We start from the raw sequence: 22,922 nt of genomic DNA on the forward strand, positions 1-22,922 counted from the left end.
GGAAGGGAGAAAGGAGGGGAATAAAAAGGGGAAAAAAAGGAAAAAAAAATAAAGTAGTTTTTCGACATTATTTGGTAAAGAAAAATGCACTTCAGCAAGATCTACCTCACCGTGGGAAGTCTCCAACAGCAACAAACTGCCTGTCAACAGACTCTGGGTGAAGTACAATTAACCAGCATGGCCTGGGTGGCAGGGAAGGGTGGCTGCTGTTCCTACCGTGTGTGCTGCTAGCAGCAGGACTGGAGTGGCTCTTCCAGAGGCTTGGAAAGCTTCTCACTGTGCCACAGCAGTCACACCCCTCCTACACTTCAGATTTAGCAGATGAAACATCTTTCTCAATGGGGTCTGTCCCCACAGTTTGGGGTCCAGGAGATCTTGCCTTTCCAAGGTCATTAGTGGACAGCCATGTGCCAAGTCTCCACTCGGGGATCCAGCTGCCCACAGTCTTTTGACCCAAGGGCTGGCAGGGAAGTGCCAGCACAGCCCTTTCAGGGAACTCCTGGGAGGCACAGCTGTCCCATTCTAGGAAACTTGCTGTGTTTATGTCTTCAGAACTATCTTATCCCAGGAAGCCCAAAGTTCTCTGCTTCTTGTAGGGAAGAGGCATCAACTCCCACTCAGAGTTACTATGAAATTTACACAGAGAAAGACAGATATCCAGATTTAAAGGCCCTCAGAAAGGAGTCCCAAACACCGCTGGGAAGGAGGCATTGCCATCTAGTGTCAGGCTAAGAAAGGGCTCAGGGAGACACTGGCCCTGCAGCAGGAGCTGAACTGGATAATCCCAGTGGGTCCCTTCAGTTTAGGATATTCCATGCTTCTGCAATTCTTCTCTTAGTGCCAGCCCAACCTCTGCTGACTGGAGATATGGTTTTAGACCCTTCTGCAAAAGAGCAAGGCCAAGAAGATGGACAGATGAGGCCATCTGTGATACATGGATGGCTGGGAAGCCCTGGCTGATATGGCTGTGGAAGTCAGAATCATGGAATAGTTTGGGTTGGGAGGGACCTTAAAGTTCATCTTGTTTCACCCCCTGCCATGGGCAGAGACACCTTTCACTAGAGCAGGGTGCTATTAGCCCCAGCCAACCCAGCCTTGGACACTTCCAGGGATCCAGGGGCAGCCACAGCTGCTCTGGGCACCCTGTGCCAGGGCCTCAATGTTCACAGGGAGGAATTTCTTTGCACTATCCCATCTAACCCTGCCCTCTGTCAGCAGGAAGCCATTGCCCCTTGTCTTGTTACTCCAGCCGCTTGTCCAAAGTCCTTGTCCAGCTCTCTTGGAGCCCCTTTACACAGAGGAATGGGCTCTAAGGTCTTCCTGGAGCCTTCTCCAGGTGAACACTCCCAGGTCTCCCAGCCTGGCTCCAGAGCAGAGGGACTCCAGCTCTCAGAGCATCTCTGACTCTGCATTTATTCAATCCCAGCCACAGCCCCATGTGAGCACACGGAGTTCTGGAGTTTGCTCCAAAGCTGGTATTATTCAGCAATTTTAGATCTAGCATCAACATTTACCGGAACGTTCAGCCAGAACAAAGAGCACAGCAACCAGTCACCCATGAAGGGAGCCAGCTCTACAGACCCCATTCCGAATTCCAGCTCCTTTCAGGCATTAATCACTCTTGCAATCACTTTTATTTGTGCAATACATTGCCACAAGTCCTGCCAGCTTTAATGTTCAAGTTGGTTTACTTCCTCAGAACAAAAATATCAAACATATTTTTTAAGAACAACCTGTGTAAATAGAAAACTTCATGGCATCCTCCTCCCTCTTGAAATTTCCTGAACGCAGCCTGGCATCTATCTGCAAGAGGGAGGACATCAGGAAAGAGTTTTCTTCAAACAGTGTGCATGGGAGAAGAGAAGGAATTTACACAGACCCAGTCCTCTCTTCAACAGCACGGATTTAATTATTCTGGAAACTGCCTCAAAACATAGCAAACAAACCAAACTTCAGGAAAATCAGGTTGTGTATAAACACTGAACCTTCACTTCAGTCTCTTGAAGTAATGCAGTGCTCCTGCCCCTTTTCCCAAAACTTGTATGTGATGCTGAGATCTCCATGTGCCAAAAGGCAGACAGCTGCAACAGTCCTAGGATGACAAAGCATCACAGTCAGTGTTTCCCCAGCATCACCTGCACAGTTTATTGAATGTCAGCTCTCAATGATCCATGGTTACCAGCACAGACCTCCAGTGACCCTGAAAGAAACACCTAGAATTCCACAGATTAGCACAAATAGAACAAACACAGTAAAATCCCCTTAAATCCATTCAACTTCCTCATGAAAGACTTGGAGAAAACAGAGTATTAAGTGACAAGAACTAAAAACAATCCAGGCCCCTCAGGCAAAGCCCCAAAGCACTCCTTGGGCCACCTCCCTTCCTATGCAGGGTCATCCATGCTTCCCATCACTTAGACTTTTCCTGCTGCTGGGAAACTGAAGCCTGGATACTTACTCTGCCTTTGGGAGAAAGGTGAATCTTGTATGACACATAGGAATTTCTTCTCAACCCAGATTTCTATTGTTTTTCCCCATATTTCCCTGCTCCCAGCCCCTTCCTGTTGCAGGACAGGAACACTGGAAGGCTTGGCCATCTGGTTGCATCCCAGCAATGGATCACGGAGCACCCCCAGCACTTTGGGCAATTGTTTACCTCACCCCATCACTTGCAAGTTGGGTCCTTAACAGTCTTGAAGCCCTGGCAAGGGAAATGACAATTTCCACATCCAGCAAAACCTCTTTATTTCATCTCAGCCTCCACCCATACCTCCCCCTTCTTTAGGGTAACCAGAAGGAAATTCATATCTTGGTGCAGCATCAGCTTGGTCTGGGTAAGAACCAGGACTGTTTTGAAGTGGTGATTCCTCCCTCCTCAGCTCTAAATTTGAAAGGGGAGCCTCTGGTTACTGATCAGGACTTGGCTCACCTACCTCACCTTCTAATGTCTTCACTGACCTTGTTGCCAAAAGCTCACCTGCTCCTCCAGTGCCTCTCCCAGGTGGGCTTTCCCTCTGCTCCTACAGAAGCAGCACCTTCCTCTCCCTGATCCTCAGACAGAATCAGCACCTTCCCCTGTGTCTGGTGCCACAGGTCACATCCTGCTCTCCTTGATGTAGCTGCAAGTGGCTCCTCTCAAATACCAACACAGAAAAACTCCTACTGGAAGTAGGAAGTATTTCCCCAATTTGTGAGCACAAAAGACACCAAAATACTGTTGGAACATAAGCCTTATCTCACTCTTATCCACAGGATTACCAGCAGAAGGAAAAACAGAATAAATGAAAACCAAAGAAAATCCTTAGAAACCTTTCCCCACAACAACCCAGTATCTGTCTCCTACAGCAGCTCTGAGTGTCAAAGGATACCACCCAAAAGGTGCATGACCTGCTCACAGCTCAGGAATACCAGGAGCCCAAACCCATTTTTATTCTCTTCCAGCATCTGCATGCCACCACAGCAGACCCAGCCAGCTCAGCTGGGTCCCATTCCTGTTCCCATTCCCAGCACGGAGCCATTCCCATTCCTGTTCCCATTCCCATTCAGCTGCAGTGGCTATTCCAGCACATGTAAATCAAATTAAACTGCTGGTAGCAAAATAGGAAAGCCTGTTCCTTAGAGGATATTGAGTTACAGGCTCCTAACCAGGAGGAAAAAAAAAAAAAAAGAAAAGAAAACCAAACCAAGAACTGTGAGGGAAATAGCTTCTTTACATTCTTTACAGACTAAAAGAGGAAAAGATGAAGCATCACATGATGCTCAAAATCCACACCCCATTCATTATACATCCTTGAAAGGCACCACAGGATCACAGGACAACTGGGGCTTTGAGGAACATCAAGACTCTCCAGCCCACCCCTAATGACTAATCTCCCTCTGATGACCCTGGAGTAGTGGGATCATCAGCCCATGGGCTCAGAGCCACACAGAACCTATGACCAAGGGCCACCCTGCCAGAAAACTGGGCCTGAGTCAGCACAATGTGCCTCCTACAAGGGTTGTCCCAAATTTAAAGTTAAGGATAATAAAAGCATAAATGAGTTGAGGAATTTTTAATACTGTCAGAAACACAGGAATGAGACTTCCAGTCTACCACAAACGGGGAGTTAGTGCACTGACCAAATCCCATGCTACAGCCTTGTTTAATAGGCCCCTTTGTACTGCCAAACCTTCCAAAACTTTGGGGGTACACGAGGTTCCTGACACACAAAGATATCAGCTGTCAGTCCAGGCTGGCAGCACTGTCCAGGAAAAGAGGGAAAGGAAGCCCATAAAGGACACTTCAGCTGATCTTCTCTTTGAAAATGAATTAGAGGGAGAAAAACAAATAATTTCTCCAGTTCACAGCAGAAAGTTCTTTCAACCAGGAGAAGGAAAGAAAGGCTTCAAGTGGTAAAAAGGAATCCTTATTCTTGGATGTGCTACAGTGTTCTCTGTATTGTTCAACTAAAGCACCCTTGCTCCTCCTAAAATACAACTGACCTCCACTCTGCTCCTTGTCAGTCTAATCCCAACCCCACACAGCAGTTCCTCCACATGTTCCCAACAGGAATACTTCAAAGCTGATCACTTGGTGTTCCCACCAGCATTTACCTGGGGTTTGGGGTGTCCAATTTGGAATGAGCCTACAGCTAACTGAAGCTTCTTGTACACCAGGAAAAAAAAAGGATCAGACCAAGAGGTTTCTGGTTTCATGGCTGCTATTTGAAGTAATTAAGTCTTTACATGCAGCTAATTAAAAAAAATATTCAAACTGAAATCCTAAAGCCATTTCAGGGAGTGTTTGATCAGTTTGTCTCTTTCATTTCCACCAAATGGCTCCACAATCAGAAGAGAAGTAGAGGGGAATCACAGGACCCTGCAGACAGAGCAGCTGGATAGGGTTCAATACCAGTGCTGCTCCTGCATGGAGGAGAACAGCTCACTCCAACCAGAGCCCTGCTCCAAGGTTTTTTTCCTTCACTACAGCAGGTTGGCAGCAACTCAGCCATGAAATCCAGCAAGGCACATTCAGATTTCAAAGGTCACACACAAGCCTGTTGGTCTCAGCTATTTTAACTCATCCTTTGGAACTACAAAGCTGATCATCAATTCATAGGGAGTAACACACCAGGTCACGGGTCATTTATAATCATAATTATATCACCTTTACTCTGCATTAAAGCCACAATTAACAGTTAATGCTTAAGTAAGGCTTTACAATTTTTTAAGCTGCTTTTCTGCATAAAAAACTGCAGGTGCATCTTCCCCAGTTCCCCCTTTTCTGCCTCCATCTGTAGAAAGGCTGCAGGGAGGTACCAAACACAGCAGATAAAGTTTCTGTCAAAACATGAGGAAACTGGAAAACTCAGAATTGTGCACTTAACCATGGTTTCTGCCAGTTCAGCCCTCACTGCCCCCATGCCTTGAGGCAGTAGCTCCCAGAGTGCTGCACTTGGACAACCCTCAGTGAGAAGAATGCTCTTCAAGGCAAGTATCCAAGAAATCGGGTTGGTGGTGGCAGTCTGGAAAGCTTTCGCATCGCAGAAAAGTGACCTCAAGCGATATTCATAGAAATGCAGCCTCCCCTCGTAGGGGAAACAGAACATCTCCTCTTCAGTGCTTCTGTTCAGATCTAAATGGGATTCACAACTGAGCACGGAGAAGAAAGGAAGGGAAGTTGTGACTCAGTAGCCAGAAGGATAAAGCACATCCTAACACTGCAGCTCCACATGAGCCTGGCTGGGAAAGCAGATGTTATGTGCACACATCAGCAAAGAGCCAAAACCATGAACAGCAACTGCCTGAGAAGTGCTCTTCACTCAGAGCCTGACCAGTCCCACAGGCACTGACACTCGGGAGAAAAACCACTGCAACCAGGAGGGAACAATCTCATGGACTCCACGAGAGGTTCCTAATGCTGCAGTGCTCTAGAGTGCTAAGATGAAATTCCAGCAGCACCAGTGTGCTCTCAGCAGCTGATAACATTATGTGCTGGGCAATCCACCCTGACACCAGGAGACAGCTATTTACGACACCAGCCTGTCCTGATTTATCTGGGCATGAGGCATTGCCATCCTAGGGAGTTTTCTCTGAGCAGGTGACATGCCTCAGGGAGAAAATTCCCTAATTAGGGACCGTTGATATGCTCTCTGTGGAAGTGGCTCTGCAGTCAGCCATGCCCTCCTCTTTTCTCTGTAAGTGCTCTTTAGGGATGTCCAGCTGTGAGGGCTTCAAGCAGCCACTCCAATGGTGGAGGTGGCTGTGGATATAGTCCCAGAGCATGGCAGCACACAAGCACAGATACCCACCCTTCCCACATCCAAAGTCAGAGTCCTATCACAGATGCCCAAATCCACAGAAGAAAGTGGAAGGAACAGATATGCTGCTCCTCTTTTCTAAAGCCAAGCCACATAAACGTCAATTGCCATCTCAAGATCTGCACTTACACACATTTTTTCCTCTGGACTTTTTTTCCAAGTCAATTTACAAAGATTCTCAGCTCTGCAAAAGATCCACAGTGAGTTCGAAGAGCTGCATGTATGCTAGAGAGACACTCTGTGGCAGGAGGAATTCTCCAGAGATCTGTAACAAGTCCTGACTCCAAAGGCCCTGAATGCTGATGACATGCACTACCATCCTGAACTTAAAGTGATGGAAGGAAGAGCTGTGAAGTCTGCTTAGATCTGGGATAAGACAAGAATACATAAAGCAAAAAGGAAGAACATAAAGCAGAGCTCTTTCCCAAGCATACCTTTAAAAAAAAAAAAAAAAACAAAAAACAAACCCTTAAAACAGCACCCAGCCAAAGCAACAAAAGTTCTTGTTCAGAGAACAAGAGGTCCCGTAAGAGGAACGATTATGGGAAGGTGAAAGAAGTGATGAACTCATCAACACACACTTGTGACTCACGAAGGACTTCACCCAGCAAGTGGGGGCTGAAACTGATCCTCAGAGCAGCTCCCAGTCCTTCAAGTGCTCAGATAACCTCTACGACAATAAATGTTCAGCATTCTATGGAATCAACAGCCCCTGATAAAGCAGGGTGGGCTGCACAAGAGGCACATTAAGGTCATGTCTATCCTTACTGGAAGTAACTCTTGAGCTCTGCAAACCAACTCTCAATAATGCCAAGACACTCCCTGCATCTGAGGCAAAAAGACTTTCCAAAAGCTCATTCCCTAAATATGGAGCCCTTGGGGGGACTTCCTGGTGCTCACAGCCAAAACCATCACCTGCTTGCAAAGTGCTCTGCCACTGTGTCAGACACACCTGCTAGTGCCCAGATGCTGTTCCAGCAGGGATGCAGCCCCCAATTCCATCAGCTGCTCTGTGCTGCTGATGATGAAAAAGACACTCCGATATGGAGCAGCTGAAGGAGCTGGGAAGGGGCTCAGCCTGGAGAAAAGGAGGCTCAGGGGGGCCCTTCTGGCTCGACACAGCTGCCTGAAAGGAGGGGGCAGCCAGGTGGGGGTTGGGCTCTGTCCCTAAGGAACAAGGGACAGAACAAGAGGGAAGAGCCTCAAGCTGTGCCAGGGTAGGTTTAGTTTGGATATTCTTGAAATTTTTTTCACAAGATGGCTGGTCAGGCACTGACCAAACTGCCCAGGTCAGTAGAGTGTCCATCCCTGGAGGGGTTTAAGAGATGTGTAGATGTGACACTTGGGGACATGGGTTAGTGGTGGCCTTGGCAGTGCTGGGGGAACAGGTGGACTCTGATCTTAGAGGGCTTTTCCAACCTTAACAACTCTGTGATTCAGTGATTCCATGCACAAGTGAACAAGGGTGAACAAGGCTTAGGAGCTCACAAGCAGACAAGTGTTTCTCAAAACCACAATGAACACTTATGAGGGCCCTCAGCACTCATCACATTAACCTCAGCTGCTCCTGTATCATCACAGCTACTGCAATGCCCAATTAGAGCATTTAAAACTCTACTCAAGTTTGTTGGTGTTTCACTGCTCACTAAAGCAGAGAGCTGGCAGGTCTCAGGACTCAGACTAGCACAACACCCTCTCATAACCAGGAGAGCACTTCCCCTGGAGGGCATCAGGACAGTAATAAGCATCCATGACCATTAAAAATCCCTGGATTAAAAACTAAGAAAAAAAGGAGAAAGACATCTCTTCTGTTAGTTCAAAGGAAAAGTCTGGAGCCTCTAAAGCAGCAGGACTGGTGCTCAAACAGAGCAAGTTGAGGAGAGAAAGGAGGTCTGAAAAATTATAAGTCAGAGAAAAACTTAGGATAATCATGTGCCTCCTTGCTGCAGGAAGTGAGGGATAGTGACCCTGAGTGCTCTGCAAAGCTAAAACTTCATAAAGAAATTCCCATCTTACACATAGCCAAGTCTGTTTAAACTCTACCTGCATGATAAACCAGCTGTTTTCATGGGAATGGAAAGAGCCCAGCAGCTTTTTCATGTTCTACTGATTTGTAACACCACAATATTTTATATTAGAGCTGCTGGCAAAGGCTCTGAGAAGTAAAACCTCACACAGGGATATCCCCTGGGATCTCAGCCTGGTCTTCCCAGGACTAGTGCCAGGTGACCTTTAACAGGCAGGAGCTGGAGGAGAACAGAATCACAGAAGGTTGGACAAACCCTCTAAGATCAAGTCCAACCATCAATCCAGCACCACCAGGTTCACCACTAAACCGTGTCCTGAAGTTCCACATCCATGCATTTCTGGAACACTTACAGGAAAGGTGACTCCACTACTGCTCTGGGCAGTCTATTCTAATGCTTTACAACCCTTTCCATGAAATTTCCCCAAATATCCAATCTAAATCTGGTACAACTTGAGGCTGTTTCCCCATGTCCTGTCACTTACCACCTGAGAGCAGAGCCCAACCCCACCTGGCCCCAATCTCCTGCCAGCAAAGTTTCCTTTCAGCACTGTAGCCAGGAATCTGCTCCTGCCTCACCTGGGAGCCTTGTGTTTGAGCACAAAAGGAAATTACAGGCTTTAGGCACTTCCTAAATCAGAGAGAACAGCGGAGGGCCCATCTTTGGATAAGGCTGGGGACAAATACTTCACCACAGCCTTGAAGGACAGGCACAGTGGGACACTGGGATATTGCACACGTCTCTGTCCTTTCCATTTCACATCATCTTGTGGTTTCTAAGTCCTGGCCAGTGCTCCCAGCCTAGGCAAAGCCAGCCCAAGTGCATCCAGACCCACACCCAGTGTGTCCCCTACAGGGATCCCTAAAACCAGGCGCCACAGTAATTTCTTCAGTTTCCAGAAGAGATCAGAGCCCAAGATCCTTCCACAGAGGTATCACAGGTACTACTGCAGGCAGGAACTGAAGAAATCCTCAGAAAAAAAGTGCAAAATGCTAGAAGAGGAGAGAGCTGGAAGGAAAACAGAACTCAACAACCTCATTAAAGCCTTTCTTCTTCCTTTGCTTAACAAGGAGAATGCTTAATTAAGTCTTCCTTCAAGCCTTCCCCCTCACCTGGCAAGGCTCAGCAGAAAGCAGAGACTTAACAATTTCCTCTGCAGCACAGGACACCTCAGTGGGACAGGAATTTGCATATTCTAAAGGAGCAGTGAATCGCTGGTTCTCTGTTGTTCAGCCGCAGTGGGGAGGGACAAAATCAGCAGGAGGTACATTTCAGCTCTGCTCAGGAATAAGAGAGAGCAGGAGGGAAAGGAATAAATAGCAACTTGCTCCAAGTCTGGAGCTTTCCCAAGGCAGAAGTTTGATTGTGTTATACACAGACTTCTCAGTTTATTTGCACGTCTCCTGCAGCTTAGTAGGTCAGTTCAACTGGCAACTGCTGCTGATTTTAAGCCCAATTATAGCCACTTCTACCTGGTGACAAAGCCTCAGTTCTGCAGCCAATTCTCACCCATTAATGCCTCCAGAATTGACAGAACTTGCTATTCATGCTAATCACCAGTTTGACCTCACAGTTACTGTTTCCTGTCATAATTTCAGTCTTGTTTGTTTTCACTGGAACATCTCCCTGTGTATTCCCAACTCCTGGGACCACTTCTCCTGTGTGGGGAGCTGAGATACATACAAGCTTTCAACACTGGCTCACCTATAACCAAAAATAAGAGCACAGAGATTCATCCTCCTGGGACAGAACTATCACCAAGGACCCTCTACTAGAATCCAGACATTCTTAGGGAAGTTGTCCCCAGTCCTCATGATTTAGTTCTCTTATGAGAGAGAGTCCACAGCAACACAACAACGGGAAAGTTCTTTTTTTTTTTCTTTTTTCTGATAGGTCTTTCAATCAAAACATAACAAAAAGCTCCAAAAAGCCAGAGGCCTCAGCCGACCATTCTGCAGTTTAGGGAACACCAAGGAGGACTTCAAGCTCTGCACATCCCAGGAAACTGGGCTCTACATACCTGCATCACACAAAGTGAACGGAGACAGGTAAATAAACCAAACCCTCAGAGGGGCCAGCTTGAGACCCAAGAGATTTAGAAGGAACTGCAGCAGGATGGATTTAAAAAGGAGTTTGTGCCTTTGTTTCCCTCTGAGTACTTCCCAATTCCCCCAAGAAGCACCACAAGCAGCCTTGCATTTTGCCAAAGGGAGATCTATTCTGACCCAAAATTCCATTGAAAAAGGTAGGAAATGTGTTCTGAGCAAGATGCTTGTGGCAATTGGAAGAACTGGGCTCTACAGCTGCCAGGGGATACAGAAATCATGGAATAGTCTGGGTTGGAAAGGACCTTAAAACCCATTGGTTTCACTCCCTGCCATGGACAGAGGCATTTTCCACTAGACCAGGGTACTCAGAGCCACATCCAGCCTGGCCTTGAACACTTCCAGAGATGGCGCAGCTCCAGTTTCTCTGAGCAACCTGTGCCAGGCTCTCACCAACCTCACAGGAAAGAATTTCCTCCCTATTTCAAATTTGAATCTTCCCTCTTGAAGTCCTTAAAGCTTAAAGTCATTCTCCTCTGTCCTATCATTACAAAATCTGTTGCAAAAATATCAGGCAGAAGGAAGATGCTCAGATGCATCAAACTGGGTTTGAGTGTAATTATACAAAACAGCCCTGGATTACTTAGTACAGAGAAATGAACTTTGTTCCTGGAACACAGCAGGGTTCAGCAAAGGCATAGCAGTCTCAGCTTGGAAAGAGCTGTGAAGCAAGGGATGGATGCAGCAATGTTCAGGAGGGAAGAGATACTACAACTGAGCCATTCAGGAGCTGGACCACGGGTCAGCTCAGGGCTCCACAAGCACCTGTCAGCTGATATATAGGAAGGTTTTCTATAACTTTTGTGATTCCACTGGTCCATTAACCATGGACTGTAGACAGCATTCCCAGCCCATCTCCTCACTCAGTGTCTAAGAGAACGGATTAAGCTGCCCTGCCAAAGCGCCCCAGTACAGCCTGTACTCTAAACTTAACTGCTACAAAGCTGTTGGAAAACACTAAAGAATGTTCTGCCTCAATTCTGACCAATTCCCAGTGTCTTTGATAGGGAGGAGGAGCTCCTGCTGGAACTGCTTTACTCCTCTCTGAATGTATAATGATGTTTTAAAGCAGCAGCACAACCTTCAGCTTGCACATGGCCCTGCAGGAACTTCCTCCAGCAAAGGACTTCTTTTCCCATGAATGAACAGTAGATTTTTGTTTGGGTCTCAGTGACTTATGTTCATCTGGGAGACTTAGTTTCCTTTTAATACTGCAACAAAAATCAACTTCAAGGAAGCCTGGAAATATTTTTGACTGACAGCTACCCATCAGCTGTGTAAGGTGGGAGAACTCCACACACAGAAGTCAGTGGATAAATTGGCTGATAAGCAGTTCAGCCCAGCACTTAAGCTTGCCTACAGGACAGAATTTTCACCCTTTTCCTCTGCACTTCTCAGTCTCCTCTTACCAAAATCACTGGTTTTACTTACACCAGATGTGTGGAAATCAGCATCTTCACAAGATGCTTTGTGGGAAACGAGAAGCCACACAACCTTCCTGGGGAAGACCTGTCTGGTGCCCCAGCAGATCACTACAATCATCCTGACTCCCACCACAAACCAGGCCCAGGTGATCCCAGACCCCCACAAGAGCTTCCCAGGTCAGACACCACCAGGGATGAGACCCAAGATAGATCCTATATGCTTCCAAACTGCAACTTCCTGAAACGCAGCAAGTGGAAAATCAGGGCCTTTTGCCAACTCTAGAGCCACAGACTTTCTGCACAAGACCCCATCAGTCTTACATCCCCTTTCAGAACTCCTCTCCTGGGGGCAGGCACCTGCTAACACACTTACTAAAGTCTCATCCCAAACCCAGGGCAAGATGACTTGTGCTCTGAGATCACATGCCCAGCTTGGACCAGAGCAAGGAGCAGCGGAAGAGTAAAGGCAAGGAGATGTCCAGATGATGTCCAGATGTCCAAAGAGATAAGGAATCATGTCCAGTCAGGAGAAGGTTGTGCTCCTTTAGGAAGGAGCATTCAATCCAACCTCTTCCTCAAACACTCCCTTAGCTTCCTCACAAGCACAAAGAGACAACCTTAAAACACCAGAGCTGTTGGAAAGGCTGCCAATATTCATTTTCTGCTAGCGAAGAGGTATTGTCTGTATTGCAGGAGAGACAACAGCAGCAAACTGATGGCCCTGAGCTGGGGATGGTTCATGACAGGATTTTGTCATTTTCCAGAATTCTCTCCCTAGGGTTTCCCCCAAAGCAAGAGACCGGAAAAGATTTCTGCTCCTGCTTGCACCTCCCCCTGAAGATTTCAAGGAAAAAAAGATGGATCAAAGAGCCTTTTTGCATTTATAAACCTGTCAATTTTTCTAGAAGATTTAAGGCTTTAAAGAGTTCAAAACATTTACTTGAAGTTTTCTATCCAAACAGACCTCTTTTAATACTTAAAAAAACCCCCAGAAATAAAATATTTAGATTTTTCTGAAGTAAGGCATTCCGACAGCTCCAGACAGAAGTGCTGGAGAGGAGGAGGAAATCCAATTTTTAAGTTTGACAGTAACTTTTCTTTTTTTTCCTTTTCTTTTGACTGGCAGAGAAACAAGACTACAGAGCTATTTCAGCCCCTGGCTCTGACCAGGAATAGCTGGGATGAGCAGCACAGGAAACAGCAAACCAAACTTGCTCAAGTGCCGCCATTTCCAGGTCCCTGTCCCACACATGCTTTGCCTCACAAGAAAGATTCTTCAAGGTGATGATATAGCAGTATTCCACCCCACCATCCTGCCCTTCCTCTCCACACACTCCCACCACTTTCCATTTTGCATCCAAAAGCCTATCCCACAGAAGAGAAGCAAGTTCCCCACCTGAGAACACTACAGGCATGACATGTTTTGGGAGAGTTCAGCCCTTTTCAAAACCTGGTTACCTTGATTTCTTCTCAGCCATAAGAATTGAGAGGGTCAAACATCTGGCAGCACATTTCTTTCTCCACTTTCATATACTCCTTGTAGTATCTGCAAAGTAGAGCACAGGATGGCGTCAGGGGCTGGAGACTGTCTGTGCCACCCTCAGTGTCACAACCTGAAAATAATGTTATTTTCTGGATATAAATAAATTAACACAATGGAAAATTGTGCCAGCAGCACAGACACAGCTCCTCTAAGCCTTTCTTTCTGCAATGTCAAGGAAAGAGAGCTGGAAATGTGATGTCTCACCCCCAGACCTTGGATCTCTGCTTGGGACTAATTAGATCATTTGCCTCCTGTGAGACAGGTGCTCTCTACACTAATCCTGGAAAGAAGGGACAGTGCAGAGGAACCCCACCTGTGTGCTGTGGGATACTTTTGTGAGTCCTTATGCAAGTTCTTTTAGCACCCAGGAGACACTGTCCGACTACCATACAACAGGATATCTACATTGGATATATGATATGGGCAGAGGATGGGAAGGAGACAGCGGGGATTTGTGTCTGGACTAAGTGGATGACAAGCAGATGTATCTCCCTCTGCTCTCTCTTCCTTGCCAGTGTGACAGGATGGCAAAAGCTTCGCAGCCTGCTCCATTTGAACTTTTCCAAGCACAGCATCCTCTGCTCTCTGTGCTCTCACCTCACTGGTAAGGAATCCCTGAGCTGCAGGCTGACTCAGTGTGGGAACACTGTTCCAGGGATCAGTGGCTGCCCACGAGTTCGGCTTTCCTGCATCTACTGCCATATAAGGCCAAAAGCAAAGGGTTTTGTGCAACAAACTAGAACCAGCCTGAGGGAGAGGCTGGCTCAGGTTCTCTCAGCCCCAGCCCTCAGCACCCTTGGGGCCCAGAACCTCAGAGGGTACAAAATCCCAGCACAACAAATCTCTCCTGGTAAGTCTCACACAGAAGTTGCTGACCAACGATGCCCACCTGTAGCTGGCACATTCCCACACCTATGACAGCAGGAAATCCAAGAGCCCTTGTTTGGAGGAACAGATTAATACCAGATATTGGAAGAACCTAAATTCATTCTGGTTTTGATACAATGCAAGCCTTCCAATAGAATTCCTAGATTCAGCAGCAGAATTTGCACCAAATCCACCACAGCTAGTACCAGACACATTCTACATACCTCTCATCCTGGATTCTGCCTGTTGTTCTCCAGGGGATTTTGCCAAGAATCTGTTTCAGCCAGTAAACAGATGCATTCCAAAGCTTTGTTTTAGACAGCAAAAGGGAGCTTGCTGATTACCACACAACATTGCTTTTAACAAAGTACTCAGTAAGGAAGTGAAAAGCCACTAAGAACAAGATTTTGATTCATATTCCATTTCTGAAGCATTTGTCAGATCACACTACAAGTTCTCAGGCAAGGGCAGGCTGGCAACTTTACATATCTAGTCAGAGGTAAGGCCTCATTAACAACACCCAGTAGCACTTGCTTCATATGCTTCACACTAATTCCACTCTTTGTCAGAGGCAAAAGACATCTCCTGCAGTGCTGCCTCCAGCATCAGAAACACATACAGCTGCTGGAGCAAGTTCAGAGGAGGCCATGGAGATGGCTCCAAAGGCTGGAGCCCCTCTGCTCTGAAGACAGGCTGGAAGAGCAAAGGTCTTTACATGGAAAGAACTCCAGAAAGACCTCAGAATCCCTTCCTTTGCCTAAAGGGGCTCCAGGAGAGCTGGAGATGGACTTTAGACAAGGACAACAGGGAATGACTTCCTGCTGCCAGAAGGCAAGGGTAGATGGGATACTGGGAAGAAATTCTTCCCTGTGAGAGTGGGGAGGCCCTGGCACAGGTTGCACAGAAAAGCTGTGGCTGCCCCATCCCTGAAGTGCTAAAGGCCAGGTTGGACAGGGCTTAGAGCACCCTGGTATGGTGAAAAGAGTCTTTGCCCATGACAGTGGAATGAGCTTTAGGACCCCTTCCAACCCAAAGCATTGCATGGTTAAAAGCAAAAAGTACACCAGTTTTAACAGGCAGCAAAGCAGGAACTCCAGGACAAGAGTTTAAGGTGCACTCAATTCTGACACACGCACACTCACTGAACGTGCTGCTCTCTACAGAGCTGGAGCTGACAAAGACAGAAATGTCTTGTTGCTTTCCAGTCACACCACCTAAACACCATTAGCAAAATTTCCCTTTTATCTACCAAAATATTTCAAACAAATCTAAGTGAATACATGAGGCTACTAGAATCAGACCTTCTAGCATTATACATATACTAGCCTCCAAGAGCAGTCAGCCAGATCTAGTTTAGAACTCCCCAATCTCAGTGGACAATTTGGTAGCTCCATACCCAGTGGGAGATCAGGATGAATACAAGAGATTAATTTAAAATTTCCAGACCAGCAGCTAATACTACTTTCAAGCTCTTTGTTCTTTGGAAGTAACAAAACCAATATGCAGACTCAGTGTTATGACAGACTATTTAAAGACAACATGAATACACAGGACAGAACAGCCCTCCACCGACATATTCCCTGGCAAAAGGCACTCAGCCAGACTGGCTTTTCCAGCAGCACCAACCACTCTTTTTAGGTGTTACTGCTGCCTTTCTGCAAGTGCCTGGCACTGACACACAGAAGAGAGTTCATATTCAAGGGCTGCTTTGTGAGCTCCAGAGCTGAGGACAGCATCACTCCTGCCTCAGTACACAGTGCCAGGAGGACAGCATACACTTTTGGGAAAAATCTAATGCTTCTGGCAGTTTCAAAGGAAGAGCATCATGAGGGCATAGACAAGCATTAGTCATGTTTTGGTGGGGTGGGGGCATGACTAAAAGCTGGCAGGATAGTCCTGAACTCAGCCTGTGGGGAAAGGGAGAGTTCATCTTCAGGGCCGTTCATTTATTATCTCCAAGATGGCAAGAAATTCACTTTCAATGAATATTAGTATTGTGCATTGAAGCACATGCAGCTTGCTGAAAATAACCAACACATCTTAAAGGGAATGAAAATCATACTTATTGAGAACATTACCAGCTGGATCATCAGTCAACTGTATTTCACTGGATTTGAGGTATTTTAGTAGCCCCCACATCCCTGTTCTCACCCTGATCTGCTCACAAGTCAGGACACATACACCAAAGAAATACATGGAAAGGGTGGATGCTTTGAGCTCCTCACTTGCAGCTTCTGGGCCTGAAAAATGTTTCAAGCTGTTTTCTCCACATGCGTTTTCCCAAGTCACTTATTAACCCAATAGTTTGGGGTTTTTTTGAGTATTTTAAATATTTTGGAATGGGCATTACAGCCTGTCCAAACACTCTCTCTTCCCCAGGTATAGAAAGGAGGGCTCTCACCTTGCTAACTTCTTCAGCTCATTGTTGATATCACGGTTGAAGGGTTGGATGCACTGAGCTCTGGCCAGGAAATCCCGGGATTTGCTGTACTCCCTCATGTAGAGACAAGCCTATCATGGAAAGAAGTTAGATGCATCACAAGATAAATACAGACCTGCTGCCCTTCTTCAGGCCTCGTGCCAAAACAAACTTTCCTGCAACAGAGAAAAGTAATTCAGGAACACTCCAGGAAAAGCTCCATGTGACACATTTCCAGAGAGCCAGACTTTCCAAAAGGGCAGATGCAGACAAACCACCTTGACTACTGCAGCAGCCCAGAATTCAGAGATTCCCCTCAGCTCATTCTGGGCTCCCTCTACAGCCCGGCCAGGATGTTCCATGATGATTTATTTGCCCACCTGGCCACACCTGAAGAGCGCTTTGGCATTTCCTTGGTCCATCTCCAAGGCCAACTCCCCGTATTTCAAAGCTCGGTCAGCACGTTCCAGTTTCAGGTAAGTGAGTGAGAGATTCAGGAACAGCAGCAGTTTGGAAGCGTTGATCTGGCTCTGCTCTGCCTTACTGGAAGAGCTGCAACCCAGGATGGAGAGTGCCTGAGCAGAGAGGGAAAATCAGCCAGTGCACAACAAATCCATCATGGAAAGTGAGAAATCCATCTCATCCAACAGCTACACCCATATTTCTGGTCACCTAGGTCACTAAAATGTAGTAACAATCAAAACTCTAAATACAGGGCATGGCATTCTCAGCATGACTAGTCATGCTGACCATATGACCACAGGCTTAGAAACTCACCATGGAAAGCAGAAGAATAAAAAAAAAGAACCCAGAACTCAGATTTAATATGGATATCTTACAGGATAAATATGGATATCTTACTGGGAAGAAGGCAAGTCAAATTACTTTAGTTTCAAAAATCCAAGCAAAAGCAACTTTGAATCATCTCTACCTCTGAAAAAATAGCAGATGCCTTCCAGTTTGAGAATAACTGAGCATTTACCCTGCCAGGAGAGGGAGCTAAAGAGGCTCAGACCAGGAAAAAGGATTAGGGGGGATCACCTTCTCACTCTCTACAATTCCTGGACAAGAAGGTGCAGCCAGATAGGGGTCAAGCTCTGCCCACAGGTAGCTGGACAAGACAAACAGCCTCAAGTTGCAGCACAGGAGGTTCAGGTTGGATACTGGGGAAAATTTCTCACTGAAAGCGTTGTGCAGCCCTTGCACAGAGGCTATTCAGGGCAGTGGTGGAATCCCCATCCCCAGAGGGACTTAACAGCCCTGTGGATGCGGCACTTGTGGACGTGGATTAGTGGTGGCCTTGGCAGCTCTGGGAACAGTTGGACTTGGTGGTCTCAGAGAGCTTTTCCAGCCAAAATGATTCCGTGACTATTCCTTAATTTACCACTGCTGCTCACACAAAACCAGGTGTGCAAGCCCTGTTCTGAAGTAACAAACTATACCTGGAAAAATACCATAAAGTTATTTGATCTCTAGCCTGTACCTGTTGTGGTGAGCTAAAATAATCCCTTCTTCCAAAGCTTTCCCAAAGCACACCCCACATTTTCCTGGTGCCATACCCTCTTGTATCTGTCCTTGGCAATCTTGAAGCACTGCTTATAGAAGAAGTAGTTGCCAAACTCTCTTTCTGTGGCTGCCACTTTCAACACCTTTTCCAGAGGAAGTCTATCCCGCTGTTCCTGTGTGAAGAAATATCTGAATTTCAGCTCAAACTAAAGAAAACAGGCAGAGAACTCAGACAGGACAGTCCTGAACAGCTCCTTCCTATTCACAGAGCAGAAGCCAGGTCCCTTACCAAGGCCAGGCCACCACCATGTGGTATCTCCCCAGCCAGGCTGAAACATTACAGTGTTCTTGTGCTGATTATTCCACTAAAGAAGTCAGGAAGCTCCTCAGGCCTAAAGGGGGACTGAAAAAAAGCAGGAATGTGTTCTTAAAACCTGCCCAACTCCTTCAGCACACAGCTGAGTTAACACAAATGCTGACACTGGCACAAAGCTGCTCGAAACATTCCATTGCTCTAATTGCTCTCAGGCCAGCTCTGGGACAGCCTGACACTCCCAAAGACAGCAAACAGCAAAACAAAAATCCCAATAATCATTAAAAAAAAGATAAAAATGGAGGGACAGGTTTTCTTCTGGGTCTGCAAGTTGGAACCAGCTCATAGAGAGGGGTCAGTCAGACAAAATGGGTAGGCAAGGAGGGAGAACAACAAGTCTGGTTTGCTCACAGGGCTTTGGGGGAAAATTTACCTGTGCAGGGGCTGGAGGAGCTCCCCCATTAGCTTCTGCCTCCACTCACTGACCCACAACCACAGCCCAAAGCCCTTGACATGGAAAGGTGAATTAACAATAGCACTGTAACTCACCAGGAAGGAAAGAGGGAGCACTTGGGAGAGGAGCCAAGAGGCAGAGACAAAGGTTGGGGGCTGGTGGGGCACTGGGACACTGCAGACTGAAGAGGATTGTAACAGTCAGCTCCTTACTGTTCCCTGAAGAAATTCCTGGAAGCTGCTGCCCTCTAGTGCAACCATGAGGTTTCTGGTAAAACTAAAAATAAATGGGAGCCATTCCAGCACAGAGGAGCAAACAAAGGCAGATCCCGCCTTCTCCCTCTGCACGGGAGGGCAAACAGAGAGAGACATGGAGAGACACAAAAGGCAGGCATGTGGATCAGAGCAGAGCTGGGAGCCCAGGGACTAGATACTTGCAGCAGCACCCACGTGAACACGTGTAACACAGAAGCCACAGCCACTGTGAGACAGGACAATGGTGGTTCACCCTCCAGATTTCGGTCTCAAGCCTTATTAAAAGAACTCACACAAGTCAACTCAAAGAAGGTGTCGCACTCCTCTGAGTCTATGAAGTCCAACACCTCCACCTTGAAGAGGACCGTGGTGTTTGGGGGGATGGAGGGAGGACAGCCCCGCTGGCCATAGGCGTATTCCGGAGTGAGGACGAAGAGCGCAGCCTCTCCTTTGGTCATGGACAGCAGCCCGATCTCCAGCCCCCACAGGGTGATGTCTGTCACAACGAGGGGTGGGACATTGTGAGCTTCACCAACACCAACACCCTCACACACCAAACAATGACTGCTCCTTAAGCCTGATGGAAAAAAAATCCCTGGGAGCTCCTGTCTCAGCAACTACAACAGCCAGTTGCTCCAGAAAGGATTATCAGGGGTACTGCTGCTGTGGGACTGAGCACGTGGCATTGCAAATCCACAGCGGGATGAATTGGAAGGGGCTTTAGAGATGATCCAGTCCAAGCCCTGCCACAGTCAGGAACACCTTTCCCTAGACCAGCATGCTAAAAGGCCTGTCCAGCCTGGAAAACATCATCTCCTCTCAAGAGACTTAAAACTACCTGAGGGCAGGTGGGAAACACCTCCCTACCATTCCCAGGCAGAGGGTGAGCAGGTCCAGATTCCATCTCCCACGTGAACCAGGAGGATTTTGGACTCCATAAACAAGCGTTAAAGGTTTCAAACAACCCAAAGACACCAAACAGCATTTAAACTGAAATGCTTTAATAAAACCCCAGGGCCCAAAATGCCTTAATACAATCCCAAGCCCCAGGACAAAGTTTGTGGCTCAAACCTACCTTTTCCAAGTTTCATCAGCCTCGGATACTTGCTGTTCCCATTTGAACAGAAGAGCTTATTCCAATTTCCTAGGTACCCAGAGTACCTCACTGTACAGCCCAAAGCGAGGAGTGGGTAGAAAGGAAAAGCAAGAGGTTGATTTCATATCCCATAACAGCAACATCAGGAGCACACTAAGAGTTGTAACCACCCAGTTATCCTGCTTCTCCTTTTCTGTTCTGCTATAGAACGGCAGAGGCAGCAAAACCCCTTCTGTTTTACACCAAAAACCTGGTCACATCCAAGCAGTCAACTGCTGTGTGTTTTAGCATCATTCCCAGACAAAGCAGCTGCTTCACAGTCCTGATCTATTTAAGAGATGTGATTTTGCATTTTTAAGAACTGGAAACTTCAGCCAAGCAAATTAAAATGCCCCAATTATATGCAGAAATATTTAAAAATAATTCCCTAACCAAAGCTGGAGCTCTGGAAAGAGGAACAAGAGGAAAAATGTACCACTACCCCAAGCTCTGCATCTGTAACTACAGTTCTGCCTCAGAAAATACACTGTAATGGGCTCTCTTGACACAGCACCAGGGCCCTGCACTTCAGGAACTGCTTCCAACTTCAAACTTCTCTGTGAGCACAGGTGGGCCCTAGAAATCCTTCATTCCTCAAGGTCAAGATGCCTTTTCATTTAGTGTGTCAGCCACAAGAAGTTAAACAGGGTATCCCAAGTGTTAAAACACTGGTAAGGAGAGGAGACAGTCTCTGAAACAGAGACACGGCACAGTACAATATCAGCATTTTTAAGTCCTTGTTGTGGTTTTTGCCAGCCACCAGCATGTCAACATTACAGCCTTGGGGGATTTTCCGCCACAGGCTCTGCCCTGTTTCCCTCAGCACCCACTTCAGGTCCAGCCACACAGACCAAACCTCACACGGAGACACAGCTGACAGAGATGATCCTCACCAGAGGATCTACACCAGATCCTCACTCCAGCCCACACTTCCACATGGATTTTCATGTTCTTAGTCCTGCTGAACTTAGGCTAAAGGAAACAATTCCTATTTAAAAGCTGCTCAGGAGATGGTTACTGGTGCCTGAACTACCAGTGAATTCAGGCTCAACATTACTGCAGAGCACCCTGAACCTCCCCAGGCAGCCAGGCCGAGCACAGACAGCCTCACTCCAGGACACCAGCCCTGGAGAGACTGCAAGAATCGTGGAATGGTTTGGGTTGGAAAGGACCTTGAAGATCATCCAGTCCAACCTCCTACCCATGAGCAGGGACACCTTCAAGTAGAGCAGGTAGCTTCAGCATGGCCCTTAACATTTGCAGGAATGGGGCAACCTCGGCTTCCTTGGGCATCCTGTGCCAGAGAGTTGGGACATCCCTAACAGGGGTGCCCGGCCCTGCCCACGGGACCTCTCAGGGCCCACAGGAGGCTCCGGAGGCCCCAGGCCCGGCTCTACCTGCCACGGAGGCGGATGGGGGCACGGGCTGCCCGGTGCCGGGGCGCAGCTGCTCCTTGCGCACCCCTCCATCGCCGGTCAGGTCCTGCAGGGGTTGGAGAGACTCCGAGGCCAGAGATAAAGAGGGTGTCGAGGCCGGGGTCGGTGCTGGGGTCGGCGCCAGAGCCCACGCCGGAGCTGAAGCCGGGTCCGGGTCCGGGTCCAGGTCTCGCCCCCCGGCCCCGAGCCCCTCCCGGCCCGCGCCGCCCGCCATCATGACCGCGGCGCCTCCAGCCAATCACGCTCCGAACAGCGGCCCCGGCCCAACGCGCGGCTTTAGAGCCACGCGGGAATGGACATGCGCCTGCGCAGCACCAACGGAAGGCGGAACGGCACGGAGCGCCGCGGTGCACGCTGGGGGATGTAGTCCGCGGTCTGCACTGCCCTACGCATTTCGTTAGAACAAAAACCCCAAACCAACCCAAAACTCAAAACCCAAACCCGACCCCTACAAAAACAGCCGATCAAAAAACCCAACCAAACAACTATACGAAAAAAAACCAAGCAAAAAAACCCCAAAACCCAAACCACAACCCAATCAAACAAAAATCCAAACCAAAGGGAAAACAAAACCAAAACCACCCTCACCACCACCCACTCACCCACCCACCCAACCAACCAACCAACCAACCAACCAACCAACCAACCAATCAAAACCAAAAACCAAAACAAAACAAAAACAAACCACCCCTAAAGCCCAAAACAAACCAAACAAAAAACAAACCAAAACAACAAACAAACCAAAAACCATCACAGGCAAAAAATCCAACGGCTTTGGAACAAGTTGGTAAGTTTGGCCTTCTTCAGGCACTTGAAAGGGTATAAATGCAAAACTAATGAGAATGCAAAATAGTTGCAGAAATAAGCACACATTCTTGAGAATTTTTGAGATCAGTACAAAAGAACATAAACCCAAGTTTTTTATTCACAGAAGGTGGGAGGGAGGGAGGTGCCCACAGCCTGTCCCCAGTCCCCCTTTGGAGAGAAGGTGCTTCATCCTCTGCTTTGCTGCATCTCGAAGACCTTCAGTGCAAGGGTGGCTGACAGCCCCAGGGTGATCCTTCCACCACCACATTCCCGAAGTTGGACATTCCTCAAGGAGAAGCCAGGACCATCCCCAGCTCCCCAGGAGATGCTAAG

At 47.5% G+C, this 22,922-nt stretch overlaps 1 protein-coding gene across 1 annotated transcript; it reads right to left on the reverse strand.

Moving 5' to 3' along the window:
* Window positions 1-2,004: 2,004 nt before the first annotated feature.
* On the reverse strand, window positions 2,005-21,996 carry FKBP6 (FKBP prolyl isomerase family member 6 (inactive)). The gene is made up of 8 exons (XM_054287489.1): window positions 21,744-21,996; window positions 20,287-20,376; window positions 19,505-19,707; window positions 18,244-18,363; window positions 17,065-17,259; window positions 16,667-16,776; window positions 13,314-13,401; window positions 2,005-2,092 (listed from the first exon to the last, which is right to left on the reverse strand). Exons 1-7 carry the CDS (start codon window positions 21,994-21,996, stop codon window positions 13,326-13,328), a joined length of 1,047 nt encoding a protein of 348 aa, XP_054143464.1. The 3' UTR covers window positions 2,005-2,092; window positions 13,314-13,325.
* Between the last annotated feature and the right edge of the window lie 926 nt (window positions 21,997-22,922).

Source organism: Melozone crissalis, unplaced genomic scaffold (assembly GCF_028551555.1).
Source record: "Melozone crissalis strain CALT ecotype California unplaced genomic scaffold, PUWL_Pcris_2 ptg000057l_1, whole genome shotgun sequence".
In the NCBI taxonomy this organism is placed as follows: Eukaryota; Metazoa; Chordata; class Aves; order Passeriformes; family Passerellidae; genus Melozone; species Melozone crissalis.

Excerpts from the sequence above, each read along its gene's own strand:
- FKBP6 (XM_054287489.1), bottom strand. The coding sequence starts at position 21,996 with ATGGCGGGCGGCGCGGGCCGGGAGGGGCTCGGGGCCGGGGGGCGAGAC. Across the intron at positions 17,260-18,243 it reads CCAAGGACAGATACAAGAGG|GCACTCTCCATCCTGGGTTG; the intron begins GTATGGCACCAG and ends CTCTCTGCTCAG. Across the intron at positions 16,777-17,064 it reads CGCTCTTCAGGTGTGGCCAG|GCTTGTCTCTACATGAGGGA; the intron begins GTGGGCAAATAA and ends TTTCCATGATAG.